We start from the raw sequence: 27593 nt of genomic DNA, 5'->3' as shown, positions 1-27593 counted from the left end.
TTATCATGATCCCCTTAGACATCACCTCTAGAAGAGTCACCTTGTGAGTGTGGAGTTAGGTGTTGGTGGCACCTGAAGCACTGAGCTCTTGGGAGCAGAGTTGGTGCTTTGTTTGGTTTGTTTTACTGTTGAGGTGGGGTTGCTTGGGGTTTTGGTTGGTTTTTTACATAGGAGCCAGAAGGTAAGGGTCAAGACCCGCTCTGTGAGCTGATGCAGTATAAATATTTCATCATAATCTCAATGACTTTGAGCAATCTCCAGGAGCAAATATTAGTGACAAACGGGTTTTGCCAGCACTTGAGAGTTTTCACACAGACTCTTTGCAATGCCTATTGTTGTTCATGCCATAACTCAGCTGCTGTTGCTTATCCAGATCCCAGGAGAGGGGTGTCTAAAGACCCAGAGCAATTAGAGAGATGCAGACAATGGAGACTTCCCATGACTTGTTTTCCTTTGATTGTGCCTTGACTCTGTGGCCATAAATCCCCGGTAACCTGCAGCACAGCACTGCCACTGCTGCTTATGTGACTTAAAAATGGCTGGGCTTAAAATTCCACCAAGTTTCTTGGTGATGCTCCTCATCCTGTGCATCCTGCCAAGCTGCACACCAGCTCTGTCCAGAAGAAAAAGCCAAACGAATCACAGCCAAGTGTGGTGTGAACAGCGATTGGGACTCAATTCATTTTTGGTGCAAACCTTCCTGCGCTGTTATTGATATCTGAGCCCCTCATCAAACCCCAGAAAAAACATGTCATATCACAGGAGCGCAGCTCATTTCTTGCTGTGAATATTAAACTAGAGACTGCCTCCTCTCCTCTCCGAGCTCCCTGCAGAGCGCTGGGAACCCGGCAGGTACAGGTTGCATACCTGGAGGGTGAAGGTTTTTCTTGTTGGTTTAAGACCGGAAGATGAAAATATTTAGACAGATCTGAAGAGGTTTACAGAAATGTTTTCTCGGTTCTTGTCCAACTGCCTGAGCTAACACACCTGAGCAAGAAGATCTTGGTGCAGACCGTAGCATCCACGTATGCTGCAGACCTCAGGGACCGGGTGACTGCTGAGAATAAAGGTACAATGAAAGCGTGGGGTGAGATCTGAGTTCCTGGCTCTCCTGCTCGATGCTCAGCAGCAGAGCAGAAGATTTCCTTCCAAGAGGAGCAGTGCAGCCTGCCAGTGGGGACTGTGCATTCATCTGCTCTCGCAGGCGGTCAGTCTGCACTGCCTCCAGGCATGCACTGTAGCCAAGTGCTGGGTATCTCTCCATCCTGAGATCCCCAAATAGACATAGCATTCAGGCATCTCAGTGGAGCTGTAGTCTTGTGATTACAGCAGGACCAGTGGATCCAATAGCATCAATAGCTGGGGTGCATTAGCTGCATCCTGATAAGGGTCTTTTTACGTCTTTCAGATTGGTATGTACCTGAGTGAAAGCAGAAATCTGCATCAGAAGCAGTAATTAAGAAGTGATTTGCCCTTGGCCCATATTGTGGGCATAACGCCAAAGCCTGAGTTCCCAGAACTGGGATTGTTCAGATTCAGGCTGAGTTAGGTGATGCTTTTTGCTCTCAGATCTCTTAACAGGGAGGAAAACCAGTGGATGTTAATCCTGAGGGCAAGATGTCTTCTGGTCCGCTGGATTTGAGAGCTGGATGCAGAGGTTGCTGAACACTACCTTTGCAGAAATCTTCTTTGCAGCCAGGATAACACAGGACTAAGCCATAGCATGAACAATGGGCCGTGAATATTCCTTTCCTTTGGGAGTTCTGTAACTCTTCCATGTCTTCACTCTGTGAATCCGACTTCCTGAGGTGTTCTGCCTGCATAAGTAAGATAAATTGGTGTGATGAAACTTTACTTGCATTGCCTGGCTTATCCAAGTGATGAGCAAACACCTGAAGACTCACGTGTAGGATGCCAGAGAGGCACGTGCTATGAAGCTGTCTGTCTGCCCAGTGTGTGTGCAGCAAGGTGCAAAGGGCTGCCTAAATGTGCACATTTTGGGCTCAGAGTACTTCCTCTCCAAGAGCTAAACTGTGCTTATGCTGGGACAAGGCAGCTGTCTCTTGGAGTGAGAACAGGATGCTTCATTTCCAAACCCATATCTTTGGAGGCAACAGTGCACGGGTTAAGAATCACAGCCTGAAGAACGTCTCTTCAATTTGTATTTCTATGTTTAATCATAGGATCACAGAATGGTTTGGGTTGGAAAGGACCTTAAAACCATCCAGTTCCAACCCCCTGCCACAGGCAGGGACACCTTCCACTAGAGCAGGTTGCTCCAAGCCCCTGTGTCCAACCTGGCCTTGAACACTGCCAGGGATGGGGCAGCCACAGCTTCTCTGGGCACCCTGTGCCAGCGCCTCAGCACCCTCAGCAGGGAAGAACTTCTGCCTTATCTCCAACCTGAACTTCCCCTGTTCAGTTTGAACCCATCACCCCTTGTCCTATCGCTACAGTCCCTGACGAAGAGTCCCTCTCCAGCATCCCTGTTTCTGTATTTCCCTTGGGAATCTCACAGCTCAAATAATTCCTAACTGATGGATGACCATGAAATGGTTTCTTAGATCAGGGTTATGATGGGGAGATATTTCTTATGTCTGCTAGCTGCTGAGCTTTGCAAACTCAGACCGTTGGGTTTCTTGCAAGATTCAATTTGTCCTGTGCTTCTGGCTGCTGGTTTTTCAACTGTTTTGGGGAGAAGTACTCGTAAGTTGGCAGTGAGATGGAGAGGCAACCAGGGAGAGAGCAAAGGCTGGGAAATCTGTGCATAGCAACCCTTTGTTCCCCTCCCACCACAGAACTTGGCATAGCTCCTCCTCTATAGAAAGCTGAAGAGCATGTGTCCATGTGGACCTTTCACACGCTTCCTGTGTTGCTCATGGCTGATGATTCCAGCTCTTTGGAAGCTGAGGGATTAGCCATCTGAGAGGTGAGGCACCAGCAGCTCCAATGGACTTCCTGTGAAATGATGGAGCACTGTGCCAGGAGCTATGAGTGCCACAGGAAAGCAAGGCTCAGCCTTGCTGTGCTCGGAGGAGCAGCAGTGTCTAGCTGAGCACTGCAGAGCACTACTATCTGTTATTTATGACCACATCACTGCTGTTCTCTCCGAGCAGGAGGAAGCAGCTTGCCAGCACCAGCAGCGCTGCTTCTCTGAGCACCTTCTGTTACCCATGGCTGGGCAGCAGTGGCACAATCACTAAGGGTTTAAATTATTCAGTTCTGTTGCTGACTCAGTTTTAAACCTACGTTCATATTCCTAAGATAACAGCTTGGTGAGCAGAACCCAGGAGCCCAGCGGCCCCTTGGGGCTTCAGGAGGTGACAGGAACACAGTGGGAGAGTTGTCCTTTGTAAGCAGAAAGGGGACATGCTGGAGCAATGCGAAGCTCTCACGTACCCTTGGGAGCACAGCAAGTGCCCAATGGAGCTGGTCTCCTTCAGTGGCATCAGCCTTGCGCCCGTCCTAGCACCACATCTCAAACTGCACTTCATTCCCTGAGCAAAAAACCATTGAAGCCCACTGTTAAAGTTATTTACTCTTCTCCGAGTTAAGGTGTTTGAGGTTCTCTGCTGCATACACTGCCCGTTCCCTTAAACGAAAGCAAGAGAACAGCTGAGGATAGACTAGCAGTAGCCAGCAAAGTGGGAGATCACTTCTCTAGTTACATGGAAGGTAACAACGCAGAGGAAGGAGCCTTGCATTCCTCCACGGCTACATCATAGTGCAGTTGAGCTCCTCCAAAGGTCAGAGGCAGAACTGTGTATCTTGAAAAACCAGACCTCTTCATAGCTGAAGGAATAGTTTTCTTTAGAGACCTCCTCTTCCTTCGAAATTCCTCATGGAGCTTCTCTCCTCCCCATTGACTTTGCCTGCAGTTGCTGCTGAGATTCGATGTTTTTATCTCAGGTGTAAACCTGGGATTCACCAAGGGATGCCGAGTCTCATTCCAGGAACCATCTCAGGACAGCAGAGGGAGAAATTACTGTTCCTATGGGTATCGTAGATATTATAGCATCCAGGGAATAGCACTTCATACTGGAACCCTGGCTTGCAAAATCCCCTGAAGCCCACAGGGAGCACAGGGGCCTCAGTGGGAGTTGACAGCCATTATTTTCTGTAACTCTTGGCTGCTGTTTCTTAGAGAGCATTTCTATTGTGTCTGTTGTGAATCAGTTCCCTTTGCAGAGCTCCACTTCAACTCTGTGTTAGCTTTTGTGGGTGCAGCACAACATTGACCTGTACAGCCTTGGAGGACTTTAAGGGGACATTCATACGGATGTCACTAAGGAGAGGACACAGTATAAGATCTTAGGGAATGAGCAACCTCACCCACAACAGTTCAGGGTCTGGAAACAGGTAAGTGTTAAAGAACTGCCTCAGTCTGTTTGACGTGTTTTCATGGAAATGGAGAGATTGAGAGCTATTCATTTATTAGAGCTGTATTTGTATCTGCCAGGCTCTGATTTCTCATACAGGGTTGTTACCATAGTGTTGGTTTCTCCAGAGCTGCAAGCTGTGTCCAAGATGTTCCTATTGGGTGTAACAGGCCAGATAAAGATGTCAAACCCATAGTAAAGCAAGTTGCTCAAGGGTATTCATTTTCAGCACAGGCAACTCACCTGCCTGCAGTTAGATAGGGGGAACTTCAGAGATGCCTCAGGTGAGGTAGTAACGAGTGGTCAAGACCTGCTAGAGGGATCAGTGGGAAGAGTTCAGATGAGCATGGTTAACAAGGGACAGCAATCAACATGGCAAAGAGACTCGAATTTAGGCACTTGTCTCATTCCTTATGGCTGCAGAAAGGCTCTGCCTTAGGGGCAATGAAGACTTGAGGGACCTGGGGCAGCTCCTTATTGCTGCCCACCACGTGGCCTGGAGGCATGTGCCAAAACACCCTGTGGTTGTCATTATGGTGCCCACAGTAAGCACAGGTATTTCCTGCTCCCTCCCTCAGCCATGCTGTGAGGGAATCCCCAGTGCTATGTCCCCTCCTGTACTGCTCATGGGGAGCCTTCCCAATGGGATGCTGCTTTATAGGGATTCCCTAGGGACATACAGCTGGCAGAGCTGTTGTTTTCTCTCCCTCTGGAGTGTCACAAGCTGTATTGATCTCTATGTTGCCCAGCCCTTTCCCAGTGTGATCACCTCATGGCCGTGCCTCCACTGGTTTGGCCCCAGTGCCTGGGATGAAGTGCCTTGTGCTTCCTGAACCTGCAATCCCAAAAGGGCCGGGCGGATGGTAGGTGGCAATAGGAACCAAGCCGTGCTCGCTGCACCCCCCAGTGCTTCCATTGCCAGGGTGTTCCCAACCCAGTGTCTGCATCCAGGGGTTCTCAGGACACTGCCAGGGCTGCCCAGCACGGTGTCACCCCAAGAACAGGAGCGGGTGGGACGGGAGAGGTCTCCAGCAGGTCTGTTCCTGGGGACAACTGGTGTGACTGCCTTGCGTGTCTTTCAGAGAGGGCATGCACCAGCCACTGTGGACCCCTTGCCTTCTTGCTGCAAGCAAGGATCTCCTGAAGGGATGCTGGAGCAGGAGTCTGCTGTGCAGGTAGAAGGGGGGAAAGGGGCGCGTTCATTGTATTGCAGTGGGCTCCGGGCCATACAGAGGACCTGGAGCTGCTGTCATTAGACCTCATTTGCTACTTCTGTTCCATCTCCGTGTCCTTCATCTGGGACTATGCCCAAGCCAAGGTCTGCAGAGGCCAGTGAACAACGTGGGGTCTTGTGGCCCAGCCTGCTTTGTGCAACACAAACCACAACATGGTTCTGGCCACGGAGCTGCTTCCCTGTGGTTTGTATGGCTGCAGTCTCACCGTCCCATGCGCTGTTTGAAGAGCAGGGCTCACGCTCACGGGCTTCTCCCTGTTTACAGCTCATGGACATGTTTATGAAGCGTGCTTCAGGCATGAGCCTCCCTCAACACCCGTGTCCAGCCTCGTAGCAATCCCCAAGCCCCTGACGTGGGACATAATCTCCAGACTCCAGGCAGACACGGGGAGGGCCCCCCGTGGTGCTGGCTTGCAGTGGGCACGTATGAGGGGTGATTAGGCATAGTCCTGCTGCTGATAAACCTCCTCCAGCCGTGCTGCTCACACTTGGTTTGGCTGCAGCATTCGGTGTGCGAGGCTCATCGCAGCGTCCAGGGTAGGCTGACTCTCCTGCAGCGATGCCATGCCTGCATTGCTTGAGGGTGAGTACTTGGGCATGGTAAGAGACTGGGGGGAGAGGAATCAGGTCAGTTCTCAGGGTGTTGGTTGCACACAGGAGTTGTCCTGGCGGTAACATGGACTGAAGGCTGGTCCAGAGAAAATGGCCCTTGTCCCCAAAAGATTGCAACTAAATGGATAGCAGGAAGGGCTTGGTGCCCTTCTGAGGTTGTTGGGAGCTTGCCTAAGGTGACGCTGGGGGCCAGGGGCAGAGCCTGGCATTGAGGCTGCATCCCCCCTGGCACTGTATCTGCCTCGTCCTTCTCACCAGCACTTTGTTGAGGTGCCCCCAAGTGCTGGTTCTTGGTGCTGTTGTAATGGTAAATGTTGGTTTTTGTGTTCCCATCGTTGCTGTTTCACCCACTGAAGCTCTGGACAGGCACACGGGATGACATCCCTTTGTCAGCACCGGCTCTGCCGAGGAACTGGTGCTATGCTGCTGTGGCTTTGCTCGCCCATCCTCACCAGGCAGAGCTGTGTGGCCAGGCCTGTGCTGTAGGTGCTTTCCTGGCAGTGCTTCCATCCCTGCATGGCTTCTGGAGGCTGCACCACAAGCACTGGCCAGGCCAGCCTGGCCGCAGAGCATCTCCTGCAGCCATGGCACAGCATGGCACTGCGATGCTCACAGCATGCAGCTCCGAGCAGAAAGCCTTCTCTCAGTGCAGGCAGACAATGCACATGTGGATGAGCCCTGCTGGAGCAGAGGTAGACAGTGACTCAGAGCAGACTGCAGAAGTGAGGAGCAGTTTATAAGCATCACTAGGAAAGCGAGCGCAGCTTCTCCACAAGGCACCGGCGCAGACCCCAATGGCATGGGCTGAACTCCAGGGCATCTCCTGAGTGCCCATTGCCCAGGGCAGGCTGGAAGCTGGCGTATGAGATGTGCCCCAGTCCCTGGCCTGTACCAGGCAGGTCAGAGCATGTCTCTGCTTTTCCCCTTGTACTGGCAACCTGCTAGAGCTCTCCCAACTGCCCCGTGTTCATTGCATAGGCCTGCCTGAGCCACATCATGGTCCGAGGGAAGGATGTGCATTAGGAAAGTAGGAGAAAAAAACAGTTACAATGCTACTGCATCTCTCTCAGCTGCTGTAATCCTTGTTATGGTGTAGTGCCTGAGCAAGAGCGCTCGTGTATTGTCTTCAGTCACAGTCTATGTATTTTCTGGTAAGGTAAAAATAGCTTTTCTTTTTCAGGATATGCAGAGAGCAGAGGCTCCTGCTAACATCAAAGGAGAGTGACAGCTTTCCCCTGGGTGTGCATGGCCTCAGCTGGCAGGAGCTGTGTTAATTCTTGCCTTGCTTTGGCTCTGTGTGAAAGGAACACTGTCCTGGGCTCCAGGTCCCTGTTTGGACCTCTGGACCCTGTTCCTCTCTCCACTCCTTGCTGCTGGACCCAGCACTGCACTGCATTGGGGAAGTGATGGTTTGCAAATAACAGAACGAGATCTTGGTGCTACTACTTAGAAAATTCCTCAGCAGCAGTTGGGAACTGACAGGGGCAGCTTCCATACAGCTGGAGGCTGTAACACCTTATCAGAAGATTCAGTCTGCTGTGGAGACACCAGGCTGCTCAGTACTGATTAAGCTCTTTCTGATATCGACCCTCCTCACAGACCTGAACCTGTTCCAGCTCCAGCAGCTAGCCAAGGGGACCAGTGAGGGGGGAAGGAAGGAGCCAAACGGCTGCGCAGATGCTGTCTGTATCTGAACATGCTCGGCAGGGATAGAGTTAACCCTGAGCTGCGCCACCAGTGACAGCCCAGAGCTACCACTGTTCAGTGTGTTAAAAATGGGCTTTCCAGAGGTAGTTACTAGTGGTTATGTAAAGGAGGAGGACTGAGCATGACGGAGGGGCCAGTCTGAAAGCCTGCCCCTCTTCAGTGCTTTCAAAACGCTGACAAGTGTCCTTCCTTCCCTCCTCCTTTTGCTTTGGGATTTCTCCTCTGCCAGTTGTGCTGAGCTCTGTTCCAGCTCTAAAGCCCCTTGCCGCGGGAATGAGAGCAGATCCTTCATTTCCTGCGTGCTCCCAGGATGGTTGGGCTCCTCCTTGCATTCTGGAATGGGGATCTCTGCAAGGCATAGGAGCCACCGGCCACCGTGGTACATGCCCTGGGGCTATTGTGGAATCTCCGCTGGGCAGAAAGGAGCATGGACACAGGGCTCAGGCTGGTGCATGGAATTAGAACAAAGTGGCTTGGCAGATGCCTTACAGAAATGACCTCTTGTGTCTTGACTTCTCCTCAGTCCTATTAAGATATGCAAACCTGCCCTAAATCATGTGGGCAGAGGTGAGGACGATTGGAGAACAGAACTTGGGCATATGGGTTTATCTGCCTTCAATCCTGTGGGCAGGGATGAGGATGATCGGACAGTAGAATTTGCGGGTATGGATTTATCCTTTTATCTGATGAATTTTCCCAATACTTTTGCTTTTCCCTTTCATCTGGGTTTGCAGTCTGTGCCTGGTGGCCTCTGCTCCGTGCTCCGCTGCCTGCCTGCCTGAGGCTTTGCTACTGTGGGCTCTCTGGAGATGCTGTGCTCTGCTGAATGCTGTCTGTGCTACCTGCCAGTAGGTTTTGTTTGAGCACGGAGAGTGTCAGGTTCCTCTGAATACAGAAAGGAAAGTTCCTGTAAGGCAGACAGTGTGATTGCTGCTTCTGAGCATTTCGAGGTGAATCTCCAGTTCAGTTTTCCTGACCTTCCCTGATCATCTTAGACAGACCCTAGGTGCCATCTTTGACTGCTCTTAATCTCTGCATCCGCTTTATTGTGTTTCCAGGACTGGCATATCCTTCTCATCTGACTAGAAAGAATCCAGGTTATCACCTGCAGACCAGGGCACTCAATGTCTGCTAGGCAGGGAGGTCCAGATGAGCTCTGGCTCCAGAGAAATCCCTTGGCTGGGAAAGTGAACCACTACACTGATGTAAGGTTTTGCTGTCTCCAGGGTGAGGATCATGCCCACTACTGGACACAAGCCCACATAAGCCAAGAAATGTCAAAGCAAATGTCATGGGCTGTTTGTTGCAAGGGTTATTGCTCTACCTCCCCAGCTGGCAGCACTGACCTTAGATGTTAGCACCCTGGCGCTAGCAACTGGAACTGACTGGATGACCTCCTAGATGTGAGCTGGACCCTTCCCCACGCCTTCTAGGTAGGATACCCATAGCCATACGTGGCTTTGGTGCCAGGATTCAGGTTGGCGACTTGCTGCTGGTCCTGGGGCTCTTTGGTTGTTGGGGTGACAGTGTGGTGCCCAGCCTGCTGGGTGTTTCCTTGCTGGAAAGGCTCTTTGGACAGATTGTGGCCCTCCTGTCGCTGTTTCTGTGCTGATCACACAGTTTGCACATCCCAGTTTGCAAGATGCCTCAGCTGACTTTGCTCCCAATGTACTCAGAGGAAGGGTGGCACATCTGGTTCTTGATAAGGGGGTTTGGAGCAGCAAACGTGTCTACAGGGCAAAAAGCAGGAGCTGCTAAGCTCCTTGCTGGAAGGAGCACATGGCTTCCAAAGAATGCAAAAGAGAAGATGCAGAGTTATCATTAGTGGCCAAACTCATGAGACAGCAAGAAACCTGTGGAGTGATGTAATTGCTTTCCAGATCTTTGCAATCATAGGAAGCTTTTCACACAGCAAAGCCTGTTGCTCCTCACTGACAATGCTTTCCAGTAGCTAGGCCTGGAAGAAACAAAACTGAATGAGTGCCCGGGCTGGCTGCCTGCCCCCAGGATGGCTACATGGGCCTGGTCTGCATCCTTCTGCCTCTGACATGCAGGGACTAAGGCAAAGCTGCCACACAGATCCATGCGGAGCAGGCCAGGCTTCCCAGCCACCAGGTCTCACTGCCATGTGGCAGAGAGCATCTTGCTCCCCAAGGCATGGGAGGTGATTTGTTATTTGGGAGTCTGCATTGCAAATCCTCTTCTCTGGTGTAAGAGCAGCCACTGTTCCTCAGTGAGACGAAGGACTCTGAAGACAGAGACCAGGGAAGGGGAAAGGCAGGGGCTGAATGATGTAAGTGGGAATCAGGACTCTGCGTGGTTCAATTGCAGGGCAGCTCTGGCTGTGGGATACCTTTGGGTAGAGAGTGAAGAAAATACAGCCATTTAAAACCCTCACAGTGACTGCAAGCTCCCCCACTCTTCCCTCTCTGTAACTAGTCCTCGCATCTCTTCCAGTTGAGCAGGGAATTGGCTGTTTTCAACATCAGAGCACAGCTTCTGCAGGCAGTAAACAGGTCTAATGGGTACCAGCAGCCTCTGAGTGGGTATGCTGCCTGTCACCTGCCTTGGTGCTATGTGGTGGTGGTGTGGCAGGGGCAGGCTGCTCTCCAGGGAGTCTGAGACCTGTTGGAAAGGGCACCCAGGCCCTTTCTTTTGGCATCTTTGGTCCTGTCCAGAGGAGGACCAGAGGAGCTGTGTGTGCAAAGGGGTCCCACCGGCTCTAGAGCTCCTCAGCAAGAAGCCAGCTCAGCCTTTCCTCATGCTGGGTGCTGTATAAAAGGTGAAGGAGTTGCAGTGTCTACTCATTGCTCCAGCAGACCACCTGCAGACAGAAGAGATGAGTGGGCAGATAGGGTAAAGAGGGCAGCGTAGCAGGATGCACGTGTGCCTTCTAGCAGTGTGGAACAGCGTGGCAGCTTGCTTCTTGCCTGTCTTTGTGCCCCAGAAAACACTGTGAGATCAGCACAAGTCCCTGAACTCTTTTGCACTTGGGATTCATCCACTTGCAGCATGTTCAGAGTGGGCTCCACAGAAGGAGGCGATGAAGAGAACCTCCCTGCCCTTATCAGTGCTGCACTGAAGGAGCCGGTGCAAGCTCCTCCCTAGGTGGGAGCTGGAGCCAGGCGCTGCCACAGGAGGCTAGAGCAGGACTCCGAGCACAGCCAGCAGACACAGCAGGGTTACTGAACCTGTGATGCAGCCCTTGAAATCCAGCCTGAGCCTTTGGTTTGGCACAGTTTCCCTCTTGCTTATTGCCTCAGCCACAGCTATGATGCGATGGGCTTGGTCAGGCCCAGGTTTCTCATGTCAGGGTGAAGGCACTAGGACATTGGTCCAGCAGCAGGAATGATTTGCAGGGTGAGGCTGTGAGCAGGGCAAGGCTCCTCTACTCCTATTCCGACCTGTGAATGGGGCACAAGAGCCACTCATCAGGGCTAGGAGAGGGAAAGGGGAAAATGTAGCAGACAGAGGGAGCTTTTTCCTGAAAGAGAAGGAAGGCGAAGAGGACAGAAGCAGTCCGGTGTGCTGTGCTGTGGCTTTTGGCTTAGAAGGTCTTGTAACTCTTTGCAAAATCCAGATCTGAGGCTTATTTCTTAAGGAATTGCTGGCAGCAGCCTCCTGACATTTCACATCTTGAATGTCCACAGATCTGTGGAGTCTGTGTATAGGAGTTACTTGCCATATAAGAGTGCAAGAGGTCCACAATGGCAAGTGGGGTGGTTCCTTTGCTCCCCTGGAATAGCTCCTTTTGCTAAGAAGGCAAAGGACAATGGGAAGAAATACTGCAAACTCCAAAGGAAGGAAAACCAGTAGAGGTTTTCTCTGCATCTGGAAGCAGTTGCTGTGTATCCCGGGGCACACGGATATACTGAGAGGTGCATATACCATGCCCATGCTGCGCTTGGTGCTTATTAGTGGGTGGTAACCGTGCAGTGTGTGCGTGCTTGTGTTCAGATACGTTGGGTGTTGTGCTGACTGCGATGTGTGCGTATCTTTCTGATCCACACATCTACTCGTGCCCACAGGGTCTCTGCATGGGAGATGGCAATGACTCAATGCCTTCAGCTCCCTAATGAGCGCCAAGTCAGTCCCACCATGCACACTGGCATCAGAAGGGCAGCGTGGCTGCAGATCTCTTTCCTTTTGAGCTGAGCTACCCCTTCTTCTCTGGTTGCATGTGTTGTCTGACTGCTGCTGCCTGATCTCCCGCGTCTATCTGTGCATCTCTGAGCACGGGGAGCAGAAGGGCAGCACCTCTGGAGCGCTCAAACCCCAGCACATCCTCCAAGGCCCTGACCCTCAGCATCCAGAGGGTCGGGAGAGAACCGCGACCGGTCTCCTCGGTGGCAGGTATTACCTGTGAAGTGCTGGCTCCGGGGCACGTCTGTGGGGCTGCTCCTCTGATGTTCCCAAGGCAGCTCTGCCCCTTTCCCTGCACTTGGCAGCAGTCATTTGCTTTCCGGAGGCAGCTTGGTATTAAATATCCTGTCTGACACAATAATGGAGACAAAATGAACAAATTCCATTAGCGGCTGGCGATCCCTGCAGGGTCTGCGCCGGAGCGAGGAGCGAGCCTGTATTTTTAGATAGAATGCAATGCAACTCACTGGCTCTCTGAAAGCTGGGGAGTAGATAACCAAGGAGGGAGAAGGGGGACGTGAGGCTCAGGTTTCAGCTCAAGTGCCGGACTATGGCAGCACGAAAGGGCAGGTCCGGTCCAGACGTGGCTGTGAGTATACACCGCACTTCTTCGTGCCCACAGAGAACTCTGCTTTGCTTTTCTGCCTGCTTTCTGCCTGTAGCCTCTGCTGCTGGGGCTTCGGGAGCCCCTTTGCTGCTGGAGCCTCTATAGGGTTTTACCACGTTAATCTTTACAGCTCTATGTGTGCCCCAAGGGTGGGAGAGCCTGGCTGAGCTGCGCTTTGGCTTCCTCAGGGGTTTGCTGTTGGAGGTCTGTGCTGTGGCTGGCATGCCGGCAGCATAGCTGAGGTGCTGCCCCGTCACTGATCCTGACCTGAGATGCAGAGGCTTCTAGCAGGGTCTGGACTTGGAAGAGCTCTTTTGTGTTCAGCCTGTTGCTTGAAGCCTGTCGGTGTTTCCTTGCTATAGACAGCACGCAGGGCTCTGAGCGCAGGCGCCCAGTGCTGCCTTCTGTACATCATCCCGTATGACAGGAGCACTGTGTGGCCACGCAGCCCTTCACAGCTCTGCTGTGAACCAAGGGGCACGTCCCCACTGGACCAGGCTATCCGCTGGGCTGGTGGCAATGGGAGCCAACTGGCACAGGAGGCTGAGCATCGGCACATGGAGGCTGCGCCGGGGCGTGCATGGAGGTGCTGCCTCCACCACTGCCCCTCTGAGCCCCAGGCACTGGTCCTGCAGGAGCAAGGCAGTGGTCCCAGGATGTGGCTGTTGCTCTGGGGTGGGAGGGTCAGGCAGATGGACTAAGGGAGGCAGATGGAGGACAGCAGAAGGCTGTTGTTGTGCTGCTTCAAAGCCTAAATTCGAATGGCTGAGGCCGCATCAACCTACCTAGGTCTGCCTCCAATGCTGTCCTCTGTGACCATGCCGCTTCAAGCTCCTGTCCAGGAGCTTGCTAAGCCTGGGTGCTCCTGTGCAGCCAGGCTGTGGCACTACAGGATGGCCTGGGATGGCAGGATGTAGGCTCTTGTAGCACAGGAGGTTCCTTGGTCAGAGTCAGCGTGAGTGGTACAAGAGGGGTTCTGGTTTCCTATTGGAGCTTAAGGCAGAAGAGCGTATCCTGTGCCCTTGCTGTGGGTGTCTCATGGCTCTTTAGGCTGGACCCAGTAGGCAGGCATCCACTTGTAGCTACTGGCCCAAGGTCCCTGCCTCACACCCCCACATCACTGCATTTTCACCCTGTTGTTCTCCAGCATCTGGTGAGCCATCCCATGGTCTTCATTTGCTGCCTTACACTGCTAAATAGTGTTGCTTGAAGTACTGCTGTGCCTTGCCTGGGTTTTAGTGGTGCCGGGAGGCACTGCCTTGCTCCTGATGGAAGAGAATGCTGTGACTTCCCTGGATGTGGGGTGCCGGTATCGAGCTCACTGCTGCGGCCACCCGTGGTCTCTGGAGGACAGGGGTGGGCTCACCAAGGCTCCAGTTCCTCAGTCACCAGGACACGGGCATTTCCTGGGCCAAGGGAGGCTGCCAGGGTTGCAGGAGCCCCTTATCGCTTCCTCCCTACCCCATCTGCAGTGCTGGGATGAGCTACACACCTCACTTGGCTCTCCTGCCCCATCTGGATGTTCTAAGTCCAGGTCCCAGCCATGCTTCTTCCTCTCCGACTTGGGTCATATCAACCTGTCCCAGCAGTTTCCACCTTGACCTGCCTGGGCTCTGCCTTTTCTGCATGGTCTCTGTAGTCACGTTCGCTGCAACTGAGTGAAGAGCTGGCCCTGTGCTGGTGATGGGGGAGAGGAGGCGACCCCGAGTCTTATTCTTTGTCTTTTCTTCCCCAAAGGCCGATGCTGCGACCAGTTTCTTGAGAGCTGCAAGATCCGGGAATCTGGACAAAGCCTTGGATCACCTCAGGAATGGGGTAGATATTAACACCTGTAACCAGGTAGGTGAAACCCACAGGGCTTCTGGTACCATCTCTAGTTTATGTGAAAACGTGCCACGATGGCTCCTCCAGGCACAGCGACAGTCACTGCCCCCCTTCCTTGTACTGCTCCCATAGGATGGAGGCAGGGAGGTTCTCCATGTGCTCTGCACAGCTGATGGGGAGCACATACCCTCATCCCAGCATGGAGTGTGCTAGAGAGGGGAATGGCTCACCAAAGGCACATCTGGACCAGTTGTCTCTGGGGCAGGGAGGGCAGCAATAGCTATAAAGACCTGGGAGCCTGGCTGAGCACAGCGAAGGATCTTAACAGGTAAGCAGAGAGGGAGGCTCCTGCAACTGGGACAGATGGAAGGGGCTCATCTGCTTATCAAAGGGCAGAGCAAACAGCTGTGAATTGTGTAGCACAGTGGCTGGGATGTTGCAGAAACCACTCCTGGGGATATTCCCCTTGCATGCGATGCTCAGGCTTTCAGATTCCCAGAAGCTGCAGCTTGACACAAGCAGGGGATGTTTGCAAGATGCCAGCGGAGATGCCTTGGGAGGTGCTGGCTCCTCCTAGCCCAGAGCAGGGACAGGTTTGCCACAGGAGAGGAGAGCTGCAGGCGCAGAGGCAGCGTTTGCACATCATCAACAGAACATCTTATACCTGTGTAGCTGCCAAATGCAAGTGGCTCAGCCTGACCTGGTGCTGTGGGGAGAGACCGGGGTGCTGGGGTGAGCTGGGGGGACAGGGTGGCTGGGCCAGGCCATCAGCGGTGCTAGGGAGGCTGACTCAGCAGGGAGCACAAGTGTCTGTTCGCCTGCTTCAGCATCAAGTCCCCACATCAAGCATAGCTCAGACCTGCTGATTTGTGCACTGCAGAGGCCAGTGCCAGTTACTGCAGGCGGGTTCCCCAGGGGATGTTTACCATCTCCTGTTCTGACCGATGGGACAGTGCAGGGGTCCTGGGCACACTGCAGCTTGCATCCTCCTCTCTGGGGCACTAGATGAGGCTTGGGGAAGGCTCAGAGATGCTCATTTTCTTCATCGCTGCATTATCTGGGTTATTAGCTCATAATCAGCATGCAGATACTTTCAGAAGGCTTCTATCCTGGGGCTGTGTGGGGACATATGGGATTTAGATCAGAGAGGTCTTGCAGTGAGAAGAGGTAGAAAGTTTTCAGTTTCAGAGTCCTGTGAATATGAGCTTTTCCATGGGGTCCTCTTGGTGGGTTTAGAGGCTCTGAGCCTACATTTGTTGGACAGGGTTTGGCAGGAGGAGCCCTGTGGCAGGCTTCTTGCACTGGGCATGGTGTGTCCTCGTACCTGGCAGGACCTTCCAAATTGCTGTGCTTCACTTCAGGATGTGGCCCAGCCATTAAACCCAACTGCTGACCCCTCTTCTCTTTCGTGAGAGCAGGAGCCCCTGAAACTGAGTCAGACTGCTCCTGCTTCCGAACACATAGGTGCGAATGAGCAGAGACAACAAGGTGTTTAATGCACCCATTGCTCCCTCTGGGAAAGCAGGAGCAGGGAGATCCCTGTGCTGCTCTCCTCCCAGGATGGATGCTGCTGGGGATGCTGCCATGTCCCTATATGCCTTGTGTGTGCAAAGCCTGGCAGGGAAAACCCTCTTTGCCTGTTCACAAATGGTTTGGAGCATCCCCTCCTGCCAGTTCTGTTGGTGTCTGGAGGAGAGGGGCAAGAATAGGTGTCTGTGTCTGGCCATGCTGGCCGATGCCTGCTGGGATGGGACACTTCACAAGCAGGGCACACCACGGGTGCTCACTCATTTCTGGTGACAAGCCTAAAAGCAGAGGGAGGATTTCCACCTGTACTGCTCCTGTACCGCTCTAGTGCAGAGCAATACGTGGTTCTGGGGAGAGCTCTGCAAGGAATTAAACCAGGGACACCCATCCACAAACTAGATGATGGCTTTGAACTTCGTCTGCACCCAGAGAGATGGTCAGTCATCAGCTGCCTCCACTGACGGGCTCTGAGGCCTGTTCCCAGCCAGATTGTTGGTGTTGATGAGGGGATTTAACACCTTGATGGGCAGCACGTGGCTACAACAGTATGAGACTCTTCTTTCGGTGACATCTTTGCACTGGTTCCTGCCATCTCCCTGAGGTTAGATGGCACTTTGGGGTTTCCTTCTGAGGAATATCAGACCTGTGGGAAAGGTCCAACCTCACATGTCCTGTATAGAATAAAGAGGGATATATGTGGTCAGACCTATCCCACAGGCCCTGTATTCTTACTCAAGTGCAGAGACCTTGACATGCCATCTGATCTTCATCCTGCCGATTCATCCTCTTCATTGCTGCCATCTGCATCAGTGCCTTCATCATCCACCTCTCTCGTGTTTCGAATTCCTGCATGCTCCCATCACATCCATGAAGAGCTGGAGGCCTGAGGATGAGCACATCTCGCTGCCAGGACCCTCACCAGCAGGGAACAGCGCTGTGCTAGCACATGGGTACCAGAAGATGGTCTCTGCTGGGGTGGGCAGTCGCAGTCCTGATGGGCAGCCCAGGCAGGGTCCTGCTTTGGTACAGGCGAAGTGCAAAGTCCTGCCTTTTGTGGCTGTCTGTGCAGCTGTGTTTGTCGCATTGGCAGCCAGCAACTGGGATTCCTGGGAAGTGTTTATGGCACTTAGTGAGGGAATACAGCACCTCTCAAATGAAGCACATCCTGTGGCAGTTCTGGGTCAGATGAGCTGCCAAGCCAAAAGCAAATGTGCAAAGCAGCCTGTATTACTCCTGGAGCAGAAGTATCCATGGGCCACTGGGAAGCAATGTTCTGCAGACATTGCACTTATTGCTGTAAGAGAATAATGATTCCTCACAGGTTTTCAGCATTCAAAACGTTATTTGTGAATCCCTTGCTGAGGGGAGCAATGGGGCATTTGTGTCATGAGTTTGACATTAAAAAACAGGGTTTAAGAGGTGTGTGTCTGTGGCCACACACTCAACTTGTGAGCTCATGAAGGTAAGGGTGTCAGTGACCATCTGTATGGGGTTGTGCAGGGATGTTGTAGTGAAAGAAGCTGGGCTTGACCAAGGTGATGGGCTCAGTGTAGCCAGGCCTGGCTGGGGAGCGTTTCCTTTCAGTGGCTGCGTTCTGGGGGTGCTGCAGAATTCCCACTTAACCTTCCCTTGGAAGCAGCTCTTTTGTGCTCGAGGCTCGAGGGCACTTTGGGGTTGGTGTGCAGAGGAAGCCTGTGGGGTTTTTAGGTTTTTCCTTTTTGTGCTGTAATAAGAGTTCAGCAAAAGAATCTGTGACTCTGACTACGATTCTGCATAGCTGGTGCTGTGAGTGAGAGAAGGTGGAAAACCCTATTCCAGTACAATAACGCTCTTGAAGCTGTTCTAACTCAAGTATTAAGAGCTGGAACTGGAGCCTCCAGGCATTTTCTGCTCCGCTACATATATTCAGGTGGGGATGAAGCAATTCTGTGAAGTGATCATCCAGTACAGGAGCTGAAACAGATGGTTGGGAGGTGGAGTGCTTGGGCAGGACTGTGTGCTCCCAGGGAGCTGGCACCTCTCTGCCCCGTGACAACATTGCATAGGGGTGAGTAAACATAGTGCATCCACCTGGGAGAAGCGAGGGACAAGGGAAGTTTGCCTTATGGGAAGAAGTGATACCTGAAATTGCCTGCAAGTATGTGACCTCTTTGCCAGCAAATATCCCAGCCCAAATATTTGCCAGCCCAAATATCCCAGGTTCATATCTGGGAAGTGGAAGAAATGGAAATAACAGAGGGGAAGCTGTCTTAGCAGTCTCTAGGGTGCTGACACCTCCTTCTGACAGCCCAGGGATGCTACAAGGGCACTGGGCAGCCCTTTGCTCCTAGTGCTCAGGCTCTATGCGCAGGAAAAAGGCGAGCTAAACTAGGGCACAGGCAGAGATGTTCCTGAGAAGTCACTTCAGGTGTCTGAGAGCTTGCTGGCACTGGTAGAGCTTACAGCCAACACTTCATCTGCACCTTGTGCTGCCACTGCACCGTGAGCATGGGCCACAGGATGGGGCTGTTGTGGGGCAAAGCCAGGAAGAAGCCAGCTGCTGGGCTGGAAGCTTCTGAACTGATGTGGATTAAATGTGGCTGCTGCTTGATAAAATCATTGTCCCAGGCAGAGCTTCTCACTGCACTTGTGTCTGTGTAAATGTTAAAGGTTTGTAGGTGCATTTACACAGCAGCTCTGGTGCACACGTGAAGCTCTAGGGCTTAGGTTTGAAAAGCAATCGCAGGGAGAGGCACCCCCCAAGGAAAGTCACTTGAGCAAAGAGTGGAGTTGGTATCAGGGATGTGTCATGAGTGGGGAGGACTGAAGCAATGCCTGTGGTGCCAAACACACAGGCTAAGCTGTGGTGCCACCCATCCATAGGAAATGCGTGTTTTGCTCATGAAGAAACCTCCAGCATTAGTCAGCAACTCAGCATTCCACTGCCCTGGCATCATGGAGCTCACTGTGGCTGTGTGCTGGGTGCCAGTGTGTGGTTCAGGGGCAAGGCAATGGACCTTCTCCAGCATGGGCCAGTGCTCACAGTCGTGTCTACAGAGAGCTCAGGGTAGGGGGTTCCTCTGAGAGCCCCAGCAGGTCACTGATGCCCCTCTCCCACCTTTGGTCCCTCCAGAATGGGCTGAACGCCTTGCATCTGGCCTCCAAGGAGGGCCACGTGAAGATGGTGGTGGAGCTGCTGCACAAGGAGATTGTTTTGGAGACAACGACCAAGGTGAGGACAAGACAATCCGGTCACATTAGTCACAACTCCACACCCTGGGCAGTGAATCAGGCTGTGCTGCTGCGCTCATCTTGGCACAGCCAAATCTGTGCTGGGTACATGCAGGAGGAGATGGGGGGCTCCTCTTCCCCATGGGGACCACTGTGAGCTCATGAGGGGAGTACTGAAGCCACAGCAAGTGCTGGTGCTGTCTTTACATCTCCTGGCACCGGCAGCCAGCTCGGGTCAGCCCTTATGTGCTGCATCACGGAGGTGGCCTTGGTACCACTGTCGCAAGCCTGTGGAGCTCTGCTGCTCCGTAAATAACACATCATTCCCTCCTTGCATCATTCCCTCCTCGAGGGGAGTGGTTCTCCCTCTGTGACAAGCGACACAACGGGGCTGACAAACGAGCAGCCTCCAGCACCATCTGAAGGGCTGTGGGAGCAGGAGGGGGGCCCCGCTTGGCACCTCCCCGTGGAGCCTGGCGTTCTGCCGCACCACCCAAAGGCACTGAAGAGCCTGTGTCTGCGGTTCCCAGCCTGCTCCTCATCCCTTGGCTCTGCTGGGATGCACACTGCAGTTTTGCCTGAAGGCTGCCAGCTCAGCTCCCCCATCCTCCCTCCCCTCCTGGTGCTGGAGGTACGCTGAACCTGACAGCGCATACAGCTTTTGCTGCCAGGAACTCCATGGGGAAGATGAAATCACTCTCTTCTCAGGCCAGCAAGTGTGCAGAGTAGCTGCCTGGTCTATAGCAGGGATGGGGCATGTCTGTATAGCCCCACAGGCTTCCCCTGGGCAGCTGCTCTCTTTGCACATACGTTAGCACGTGTCAGGCCCTTCTTTCCCCAGCACCCTGGGCTGCTCCAGCCCCTAAGCACTGCCCCGTGGTGTCTTTCAGAAGGGGAACACAGCTCTGCACATCGCTGCCCTGGCTGGACAACAGGACGTGGTCCGGGAGCTGGTGAACTACGGGGCCAATGTCAATGCACAATCACAGGTAGAGTGAGCTGGGCTGGAGTGGGAAAAGCACTCAGCATGCACAATGGTGCATGAAGCAAGGGAGAGCAGTGGCAGTGAGTGGAAGGCAGCATCTCCTCAGTTGACTCTTTGCTGCAAAGCATCCTCTGGTTTTATGTGTGGGGAGCCTGGAGCTCTAGCTATCTCTGATTGCTCAACCCTTGCCATTTTCCTCCTTTTTCACACCCTCACTGTGTATGCTTTTGCCCCAGTTTATGAGCTGGGGGTGTGGGTGTTGACGGGGTGTAGGTCTGCAAAGAGGTTGAGGAACTCGAGGAAGAGTTGTGTTGATGTGCATGGCCTTGTGTTTGCAGAAAGGCTTCACACCCCTCTACATGGCAGCGCAGGAAAACCACCTGGAAGTTGTCAAGTTCTTGCTGGAAAACGGAGCCAACCAGAATGTAGCCACAGAGGTGAGATCCTTGGGAGCACCCGTGCTGGATGTGGTGCCGTGGCTCCTCTGCTATGCCCCTCTCACCTGCCTCTCCTTGACAGGACGGCTTCACACCACTGGCTGTGGCTCTGCAGCAAGGGCATGAGAACGTGGTTGCCCACCTTATCAACTATGGGACGAAGGGGAAGGTCCGCCTGCCCGCCCTGCACATCGCAGCCCGCAACGACGACACTCGCACGGCCGCCGTGCTGCTGCAGAATGACCCCAATGCCGACGTCCTCTCCAAGGTGCGTGCCTTCCCCATCCTGCCTCTGGGAGCTTTCCCACGTCCCTATGGACAACAGCAGCTTGGTATGCTGTGTTTATCCATCCTTTCAGCAGGGAGCATGTGTCTGGCTGGGCTGATCCCTCCTTCTTTCCCCTAGACTGGATTTACCCCCTTGCACATTGCAGCCCATTACGAGAATCTCAGCGTGGCCCAATTACTGCTGAACCGTGGCGCCAGTGTCAACTTCACACCCCAGGTGAGTGCACGATGAGAAGTGCTGGGACTGGGACTGCTGAAGCACCAAAGGAGGATGCTGAGTTTTATATATGTATATACATATATATTTATATAAAAATCTATATAAAATGTATAAAGTTTTCCTTTGTACATTCCATTAGACACAAACTACTGACAAAGTCTGAGGCTAAGATTAGATCCAGCCACACCTAGGCTCCATCAGGAGTTTAGAAAGCAAGGGGGGGGGTCTGTTCTGAACCTCGTGACTCAGCAGCAGGGTCTCCCTTACCCTTTGTGCCTTTAGTCCCCTCTTCAGCTCGATTTCACCTCAATTTTCCTCTGTATGCTTCATCCATGTAATAAGTAGTAGATTGAGCCTTGCCATTGAGTTCTGTTCAGTCATACCTTTACAAATCATATTAAAGCCACTAATACCTTTGATGGTCATTCTTTGAGTGACCCTAAACCAGTCATTGAGTTCCTTTTTGTGAAACAAGCTGTTCTCCGTGCTGTCCCTGGCAGGGATTCAGGTCTCCGCTGCTGCCTCTGCCCTTTGCTTGCCCCATGCCTCCTTGCAGCCCCGCGGGAAAGGAAAGGGGCTGCTCCCTCTAACAGACCTCTGTCCTTCTGCAGAATGGGATCACTCCCCTGCACATAGCCTCGCGCCGGGGCAACATCATCATGGTGCGGCTACTGCTGGACCGCGGCGCCCAGATAGAGACGAGGACCAAGGTGAGACTGCTTCTGAGCCACCAGCAGGTACACGGGCCATCTCCCTCCCCGAGCTCCTTGTGCCCAGGGAGCACTGCCCAGCGCATACCCTGTGAACACCTTGCTGGGTGTGCAAGGGAAGGTCCCTGCTTCTCTAAGGGGATGGGCCAGGTTCATGTGGAGGTGCGAGGAGGCTGCATGGCTGCAGCGGGGGTGCCTTTAGGAGAGGGAAGGCTCCGTTTTGCCTTCTTTTACAAACCAAGTCCAAAATCCCTGTTAACCCTCCTGCCTGAGGGGGAGCCTTGCCCTTCCTTGCCCACACTGAGCCCTTTTCTCTCCCCAGGACGAGCTGACCCCTCTCCACTGCGCAGCTCGCAATGGACACGTGCGAATTGCAGAGATCCTGCTGGACCACGGCGCTCCCATTCAAGCCAAAACCAAGGTACCCATGAGACGCTGCGGGGTTGTGCTTGGTGCCAGGTCCTGGGGCAGGATGGGGTGGGTAACAAAGCTGTGCACCATTGACGCCATACATTGCACCAGTGATGCACCATTGCTGACGCACCATTGCTGATGGCTGTGCTGGGGCTGAGGTTCTGGGTAAGGGCAGTGAGGAGGGGCTGGTGTTGTGGCCGGTCCCTCCTGCCCAGCACTGACTCCCCGCTCTGCTGTCACAGAACGGCTTGTCGCCGATGCACATGGCAGCGCAGGGCGACCACCTGGACTGCGTGCGCCTGCTCCTGCAGTACGGCGCTGAGATCGACGACATCACCCTGGACCACCTCACGCCGCTGCACGTGGCCGCGCACTGCGGGCATCACCGCGTGGCCAAGCTGCTGGTGGAGAAGGGGGCCAAGCCCAACTCCCGAGCGCTGGTGAGTGATTTGGGGCAGGCGCGGGGCTGGGGCGCAGAGAAGGGAGGGTTCTCACAAGTGACCGTGCGTCCATCCCTCCATCTGCAGAACGGCTTCACACCCCTCCACATCGCCTGCAAGAAGAACCACATCCGGGTAATGGAGCTGCTGCTGAAGACGGGAGCATCCATTGACGCCGTCACCGAGGTAGGTGGGCTGCAGCCAGCCCCAGCTCTCTTGCTGCTGCCTGTGCTGTGGGGTGAAGGCCTTGTTGGCTCTGCTGGTCCCCAGGCACCTTCTTCATCATGGCTCAGAGCTCTTTGCAGCTCAGGACATGCTGAGCTTGGCAGCATCTCTCCTCAGCTGCTCCCTGCAGCGCAGGGGACTGCAGGGGAGGCAGTAGGTCTCCGTGTTCCACTCAGCTCCCATGCCAGGCTGCTGGGATGAGAGTTTGCCCCTATGCTGGAGCATGCCCGAGGGACAGGGAGGAAGGGCAGGAATTGATGTTGGCAAAGCCATCATCACCCACCTTGGCTCCTGGCCCCTTTCTCTCTGCAGTCTGGCCTGACCCCCCTGCATGTGGCCGCCTTCATGGGGCACCTGCCCATCGTCAAGACCCTGCTGCAGCGTGGAGCCTCTCCTAACGTGTCCAATGTGGTGAGTCCCACCATGGCTCGGGCTGTGGGGACTCGGCATGGCAGGGTCCAGCAGGAGATGGGGATTGCTCGATCCCTGCTCCCTCTGCAGCCCCTGCTCTGTGCCGGCAGGAGGAACCAGTAGGGAGCAGAAAAGGTTGTGGGCACTGCTCTCCTGTGCTCGGACCAGAGGAACGGCTGCAGGAGGGCATTTACCCTTCTGTGGCTTCACCACTTTATCCTCTCCTTGGTGCAGAAAGTGGAGACACCCCTACACATGGCAGCCAGAGCTGGGCACACGGATGTGGCAAAGTACCTGCTGCAGAACAAAGCCAAAGCCAACGCCAAGGCCAAGGTAGGTACTGAGAACCTGTGCGATAGTCCAGTTTGGTTTCTTTGCTGAGTGCAGCAGCAGGAGCAGGGCTGGGGCCTTTTTGGCACGGCAAAGGGACTGGTCCAGATCTGCCCAAACACTTTCTCTGTCTCCCTCACAGGACGACCAGACCCCTCTGCACTGTGCTGCACGCATCGGCCACACTGGCATGGTCCAGCTCCTGCTGGAGAACGGCGCCGATCCCAACCTGGCCACCACGGCGGGGCACACACCACTGCACATCACCGCCAGAGAAGGGCATGTGGACACGGCCCTGGCCCTGCTGGAGAAGGGGGCCTCACAGACCTGCATGACCAAGGTGGGCTGGTGGCAGTGTCCCTGTCACAGGAGGGGCAGCGTCCTCCTGCGCCGCAGCGTTGCGCCGGTGCTGTCCTCCTCGTCCCTGACGCGCTGTGATGGGCTGCCTGTCTCCTCAGAAAGGATTTACCCCTCTCCACGTTGCAGCCAAGTACGGCAAGGTGGACGTGGCGGAGCTGCTGCTGGCACGCGAAGCTCACCCCAATGCAGCTGGGAAGGTGAGTGCTGCTCCTGTGGGTGATGTGGGGCAGGGAGAGGCTCTGTGTGACCTGTCTGTGCTCTCTCCTCCTCCTCAGAACGGCCTGACCCCGCTGCATGTGGCTGTGCACCACAACAACCTGGAGATCGTCAAGCTGCTGCTTCCCAAGGGGAGCTCCCCGCACAGCTCAGCATGGGTAAGGTTGGACAGGGTGTTTTGTTGTGCGTCTGAGGCCAGCAATGCCCCTCAACCCACTCTCCGCAGGGGTGCCGGGCAGTTGTCCTGTTCCTGGACAGGCAGTGTCAGGGATAATCCCTGCTGGCAGCGCTGTGGCTGCTGCTCGGGGATGTGTTTCCATGGCAAGCCCTGCCAAGCAGCGCTGTGGTCTGGCAGTTTGGGAAAGCACACGCAAATGTTTGCATGCAGCTATGAAGCAGTGAGTCAGAAAACCAACGGGCTCGTGCGACTCTTCCCACTCTGCCTGAGGATGGGGAAACATCTCCCCAGGGAGCAGAGCAGCAGCCTTCCTTTCCCACAGTGTTTGGAGAAGCTGCATCCTGACAACACACAAGTGGCTGCTGGTGCCGGCCCTCCCCATCTGGCACTTGGCTCTTCCCGGTGGGATGCAGGAGCATCGGGAGCAGCCGGTACCGGTGCCAATCCCTGCTGCTCTGTGTCATCAGGCAGAGCTGTGCGCGGGGCCCAGCAGGCTCTGCCTGAATACTAATGCTGCGTGTTGGAGTCTTGCTCCACACCTCAGCCAGACACGTTCTAGGAGGTCTCTGTCTCTTCTCGCAGGTCCACGTGGCTGAATGCTGCTGCTGTAGGAATTAATGTATGGAGAACTACAGCACAGCCAATACCAGTTGGACTGGTACCTGAACGACTGCAGGAGAGCATTTACCTTCCTGTAGCCTCACCCAGTTATACCTGGTCTTTGAAACCCCTGTGCAGACTGGGATGGAAGAGTGGGATATGGCCTCAATGTCAGGGCTAGTTGCTGTCAGGAGGTGGTTCGGATGTGAGCCTGCATCCCAGAGCTCTGGAGGATGGGAAGGATGCTCTGGCCTGGAGGGACAAGGTGGTGCTTTCTGTCCCTGCTGGTCTGAGCCCTGCCATGCTCCTCTCTCCCTGCAGAACGGGTACACCCCCCTGCACATTGCTGCCAAGCAGAACCAGATGGAGGTGGCCAGGAGCTTGCTGCAGTACGGGGCTTCTGCAAACGCAGAGTCCATGCAGGGAGTCACCCCCCTGCATCTGGCATCCCAGGAGGGGCACGCGGACATGGTGACACTGCTCTTCTCCAAACACGCCAACGGCAACCTAGGCAACAAGGTGAGTTGTTGGCATGTCCTGCTTGAGGCAAACAAGCAGTGAGGAGCAGATGGTAATGCTCGTTGCTGACAACGCGCTGGCCAAGAGCAGGTCGGTCACTTTGCCAGGTTGGAGACCTGAGTTAGAGTCTGGTAGAGCTGCAGTGATGGCATTGCCACTGTGCCGACACCTCCTCTGTTCACAGAGTGGCCTCACTCCTCTCCACCTCGTGGCCCAAGAGGGACATGTGCTGGTTGCTGATGTTCTGGTGAAACACGGAGTCACAGTGGACGCAACGACCAGGGTAAAGTAGTGCATTGACCATGGCTGTGGTGAAAAATGGGGCGGGAACTAGGCCTGCTATAGGAGGAACAGTCATTTCCTTTCTGTACAAGAGTCTCCCCTCTCGCAGGCATCCTTACCATCTTGTCCATATCCTGGAGACCTTTCCTTTTCTCCCCCCACACTTCCCTGGAAGGATGATTCTTGCCTGTTCCCACAGCTCATCCCTGCACTCCTGGGCACAACGTAGTGTTCTCTGCCCTGGTCCTGGGTCTTATCCTGAAGCCCCATCCTTCATCCATGGAGGCTTGCCCATGAGATGAGCATACCCAAACCAGAAGTGCAGGAAGCACCACTTGAAGGGCAGGCTGAGACCTGATTTCTTCTTTCAGATGGGCTATACCCCACTGCATGTGGCCAGCCACTATGGGAACATCAAGCTGGTGAAGTTTTTGCTGCAGCATCAGGCTGATGTCAACGCCAAGACTAAGGTATAGAGATGTCCTATGCTCCAAGCACCCTTCTGCTCTGGGCGAGAGCATATGCGTTGGTGGGAAAGGCTTAGCCTCCCTCCCTGCTTCCACTTCTCCCTCACAACATCACTCCTCTCTCCATGGCTGGAAGCTGCTATAGTCTAGCTACAGCCCTGGGCAAGAGCTAGGTTCTGTATAGCCCTTTGCTCACCCCAGAAAGGAGGGAGCTGCCCTTGTGCTCCAGTCATGAAGCACGATGTGAGGCCTGGGGGGGGCGTTTCTGGGGCTGCAGACACCCACAGCCGATGGCAGCACCCTCTGTCCTCCCCTGCAGCTCGGCTACACCCCTCTGCACCAGGCAGCACAGCAGGGCCACACGGACGTGGTGACATTGCTGCTGAAGCACGGCGCCTCTCCCAACGAGATCAGCACCGTAAGTACCATGCTCACCCGCATCTCCTCACCCCATGGCCAGCCACAGAGCCTGCCCTGGCTCCCCAGTGGCTGCTACTGACCCATCTTTCCTCCTCGCACAGAATGGCACCACTCCTCTGGCCATCGCAAAGCGGCTGGGCTACATTTCGGTCACAGACGTGCTCAAGATCGTCACGGAGGAAACAGACATCCTGGTGAGCCCCCGGGTCCGGGACCAGTGTGGGGCTGGGAGCTGGGTGCGAGCAGGGTGTGCAGCAAACGCTGGTCTCTGACTCCGCTCTGCTCCCTGCAGTCTGTTGGTGACAAGCACCGCATGAGCTTCCCAGAGACTGTAGACGAGATTCTGGATGTGTCAGAGGACGAAGGTGAGGGAAGGAGCTGGGATGCACCATCCCAGAGCTCTGCTGGCTGGGCACTGGTGTTCTGACGGCTGGGGTGGGGAGGGAAAGCTGTTTGGCCCCACAGTGGTCTTGCAGAGCACCACCAGGCTCCTGGGGCAGCACGTCCTGGCTTGGGTGCATCCCTGCGCCATGCAGGGGTATGCCTGGACCTCTCCGTGGTCCCACACCCCAGGGGCAGTGTGCAGAGAGCCCTTGGGCACGCAGAGCCGTCATCATGCGTGGTACCAGCTCCCAGCCTGGCTGCGGCTGGTCCGCTCCTCTCCCTCCCACCGAGACCTCACCTTTTTGCCTCTTCTTACTTTGCAGGCACTGCTCATGTCACAGTAATGGGTATGAAATGTGTCCACCCGCCCCAGCTCAATGGCCCATTTCACCCCACGGCCACTAACCATCCGCACGCCACATCCATCCGCTCCGCGCTGCCGGGCTGTGCTGTGCTGTGCTGTG

At 54.4% G+C, this 27593-nt stretch overlaps 1 protein-coding gene across 2 annotated transcripts in view; it reads left to right on the top strand.

The window, feature by feature from the left end:
- The first annotated feature begins 6040 nt into the window (after window positions 1-6040).
- The window catches only part of ANK1 (ankyrin 1), a 34432-nt gene continuing 12879 nt past the window's right edge, over window positions 6041-27593 (top strand). The window contains exons 1-23 of one of the 2 annotated variants that reach the window (XM_030510180.1): window positions 6041-6196; window positions 14420-14521; window positions 19146-19244; window positions 20134-20232; window positions 20567-20665; window positions 20748-20933; window positions 21072-21170; window positions 21785-21883; window positions 22206-22304; window positions 22540-22737; window positions 22825-22923; window positions 23275-23373; window positions 23608-23706; window positions 23846-24043; window positions 24162-24260; window positions 24339-24437; window positions 25379-25576; window positions 25761-25859; window positions 26230-26328; window positions 26645-26743; window positions 26847-26939; window positions 27038-27110; window positions 27453-27476. In XM_030510180.1, the coding sequence (XP_030366040.1) occupies window positions 6173-6196; window positions 14420-14521; window positions 19146-19244; window positions 20134-20232; window positions 20567-20665; window positions 20748-20933; window positions 21072-21170; window positions 21785-21883; window positions 22206-22304; window positions 22540-22737; window positions 22825-22923; window positions 23275-23373; window positions 23608-23706; window positions 23846-24043; window positions 24162-24260; window positions 24339-24437; window positions 25379-25576; window positions 25761-25859; window positions 26230-26328; window positions 26645-26743; window positions 26847-26939; window positions 27038-27110; window positions 27453-27476 (2482 nt within the window). In that variant the 5' untranslated portion in view covers window positions 6041-6172. Of the gene's footprint in view, window positions 6197-11495; window positions 12665-14419; window positions 14522-19145; window positions 19245-20133; window positions 20233-20566; window positions 20666-20747; window positions 20934-21071; window positions 21171-21784; window positions 21884-22205; window positions 22305-22539; window positions 22738-22824; window positions 22924-23274; window positions 23374-23607; window positions 23707-23845; window positions 24044-24161; window positions 24261-24338; window positions 24438-25378; window positions 25577-25760; window positions 25860-26229; window positions 26329-26644; window positions 26744-26846; window positions 26940-27037; window positions 27111-27452; window positions 27477-27593 lie in introns of those variants that run through there. The other variant, XM_030510181.1, reaches the window with a different exon arrangement.

The sequence above is a fragment of the Strigops habroptila genome, chromosome 21 (assembly GCF_004027225.2).
Source record: "Strigops habroptila isolate Jane chromosome 21, bStrHab1.2.pri, whole genome shotgun sequence".
Lineage (NCBI taxonomy): Eukaryota > Metazoa > Chordata > Aves > Psittaciformes > Psittacidae > Strigops > Strigops habroptila.
The sequence above is the reverse complement of the archived record's forward strand: the minus strand, read 5'-3'. Positions and strand labels throughout refer to the sequence as shown.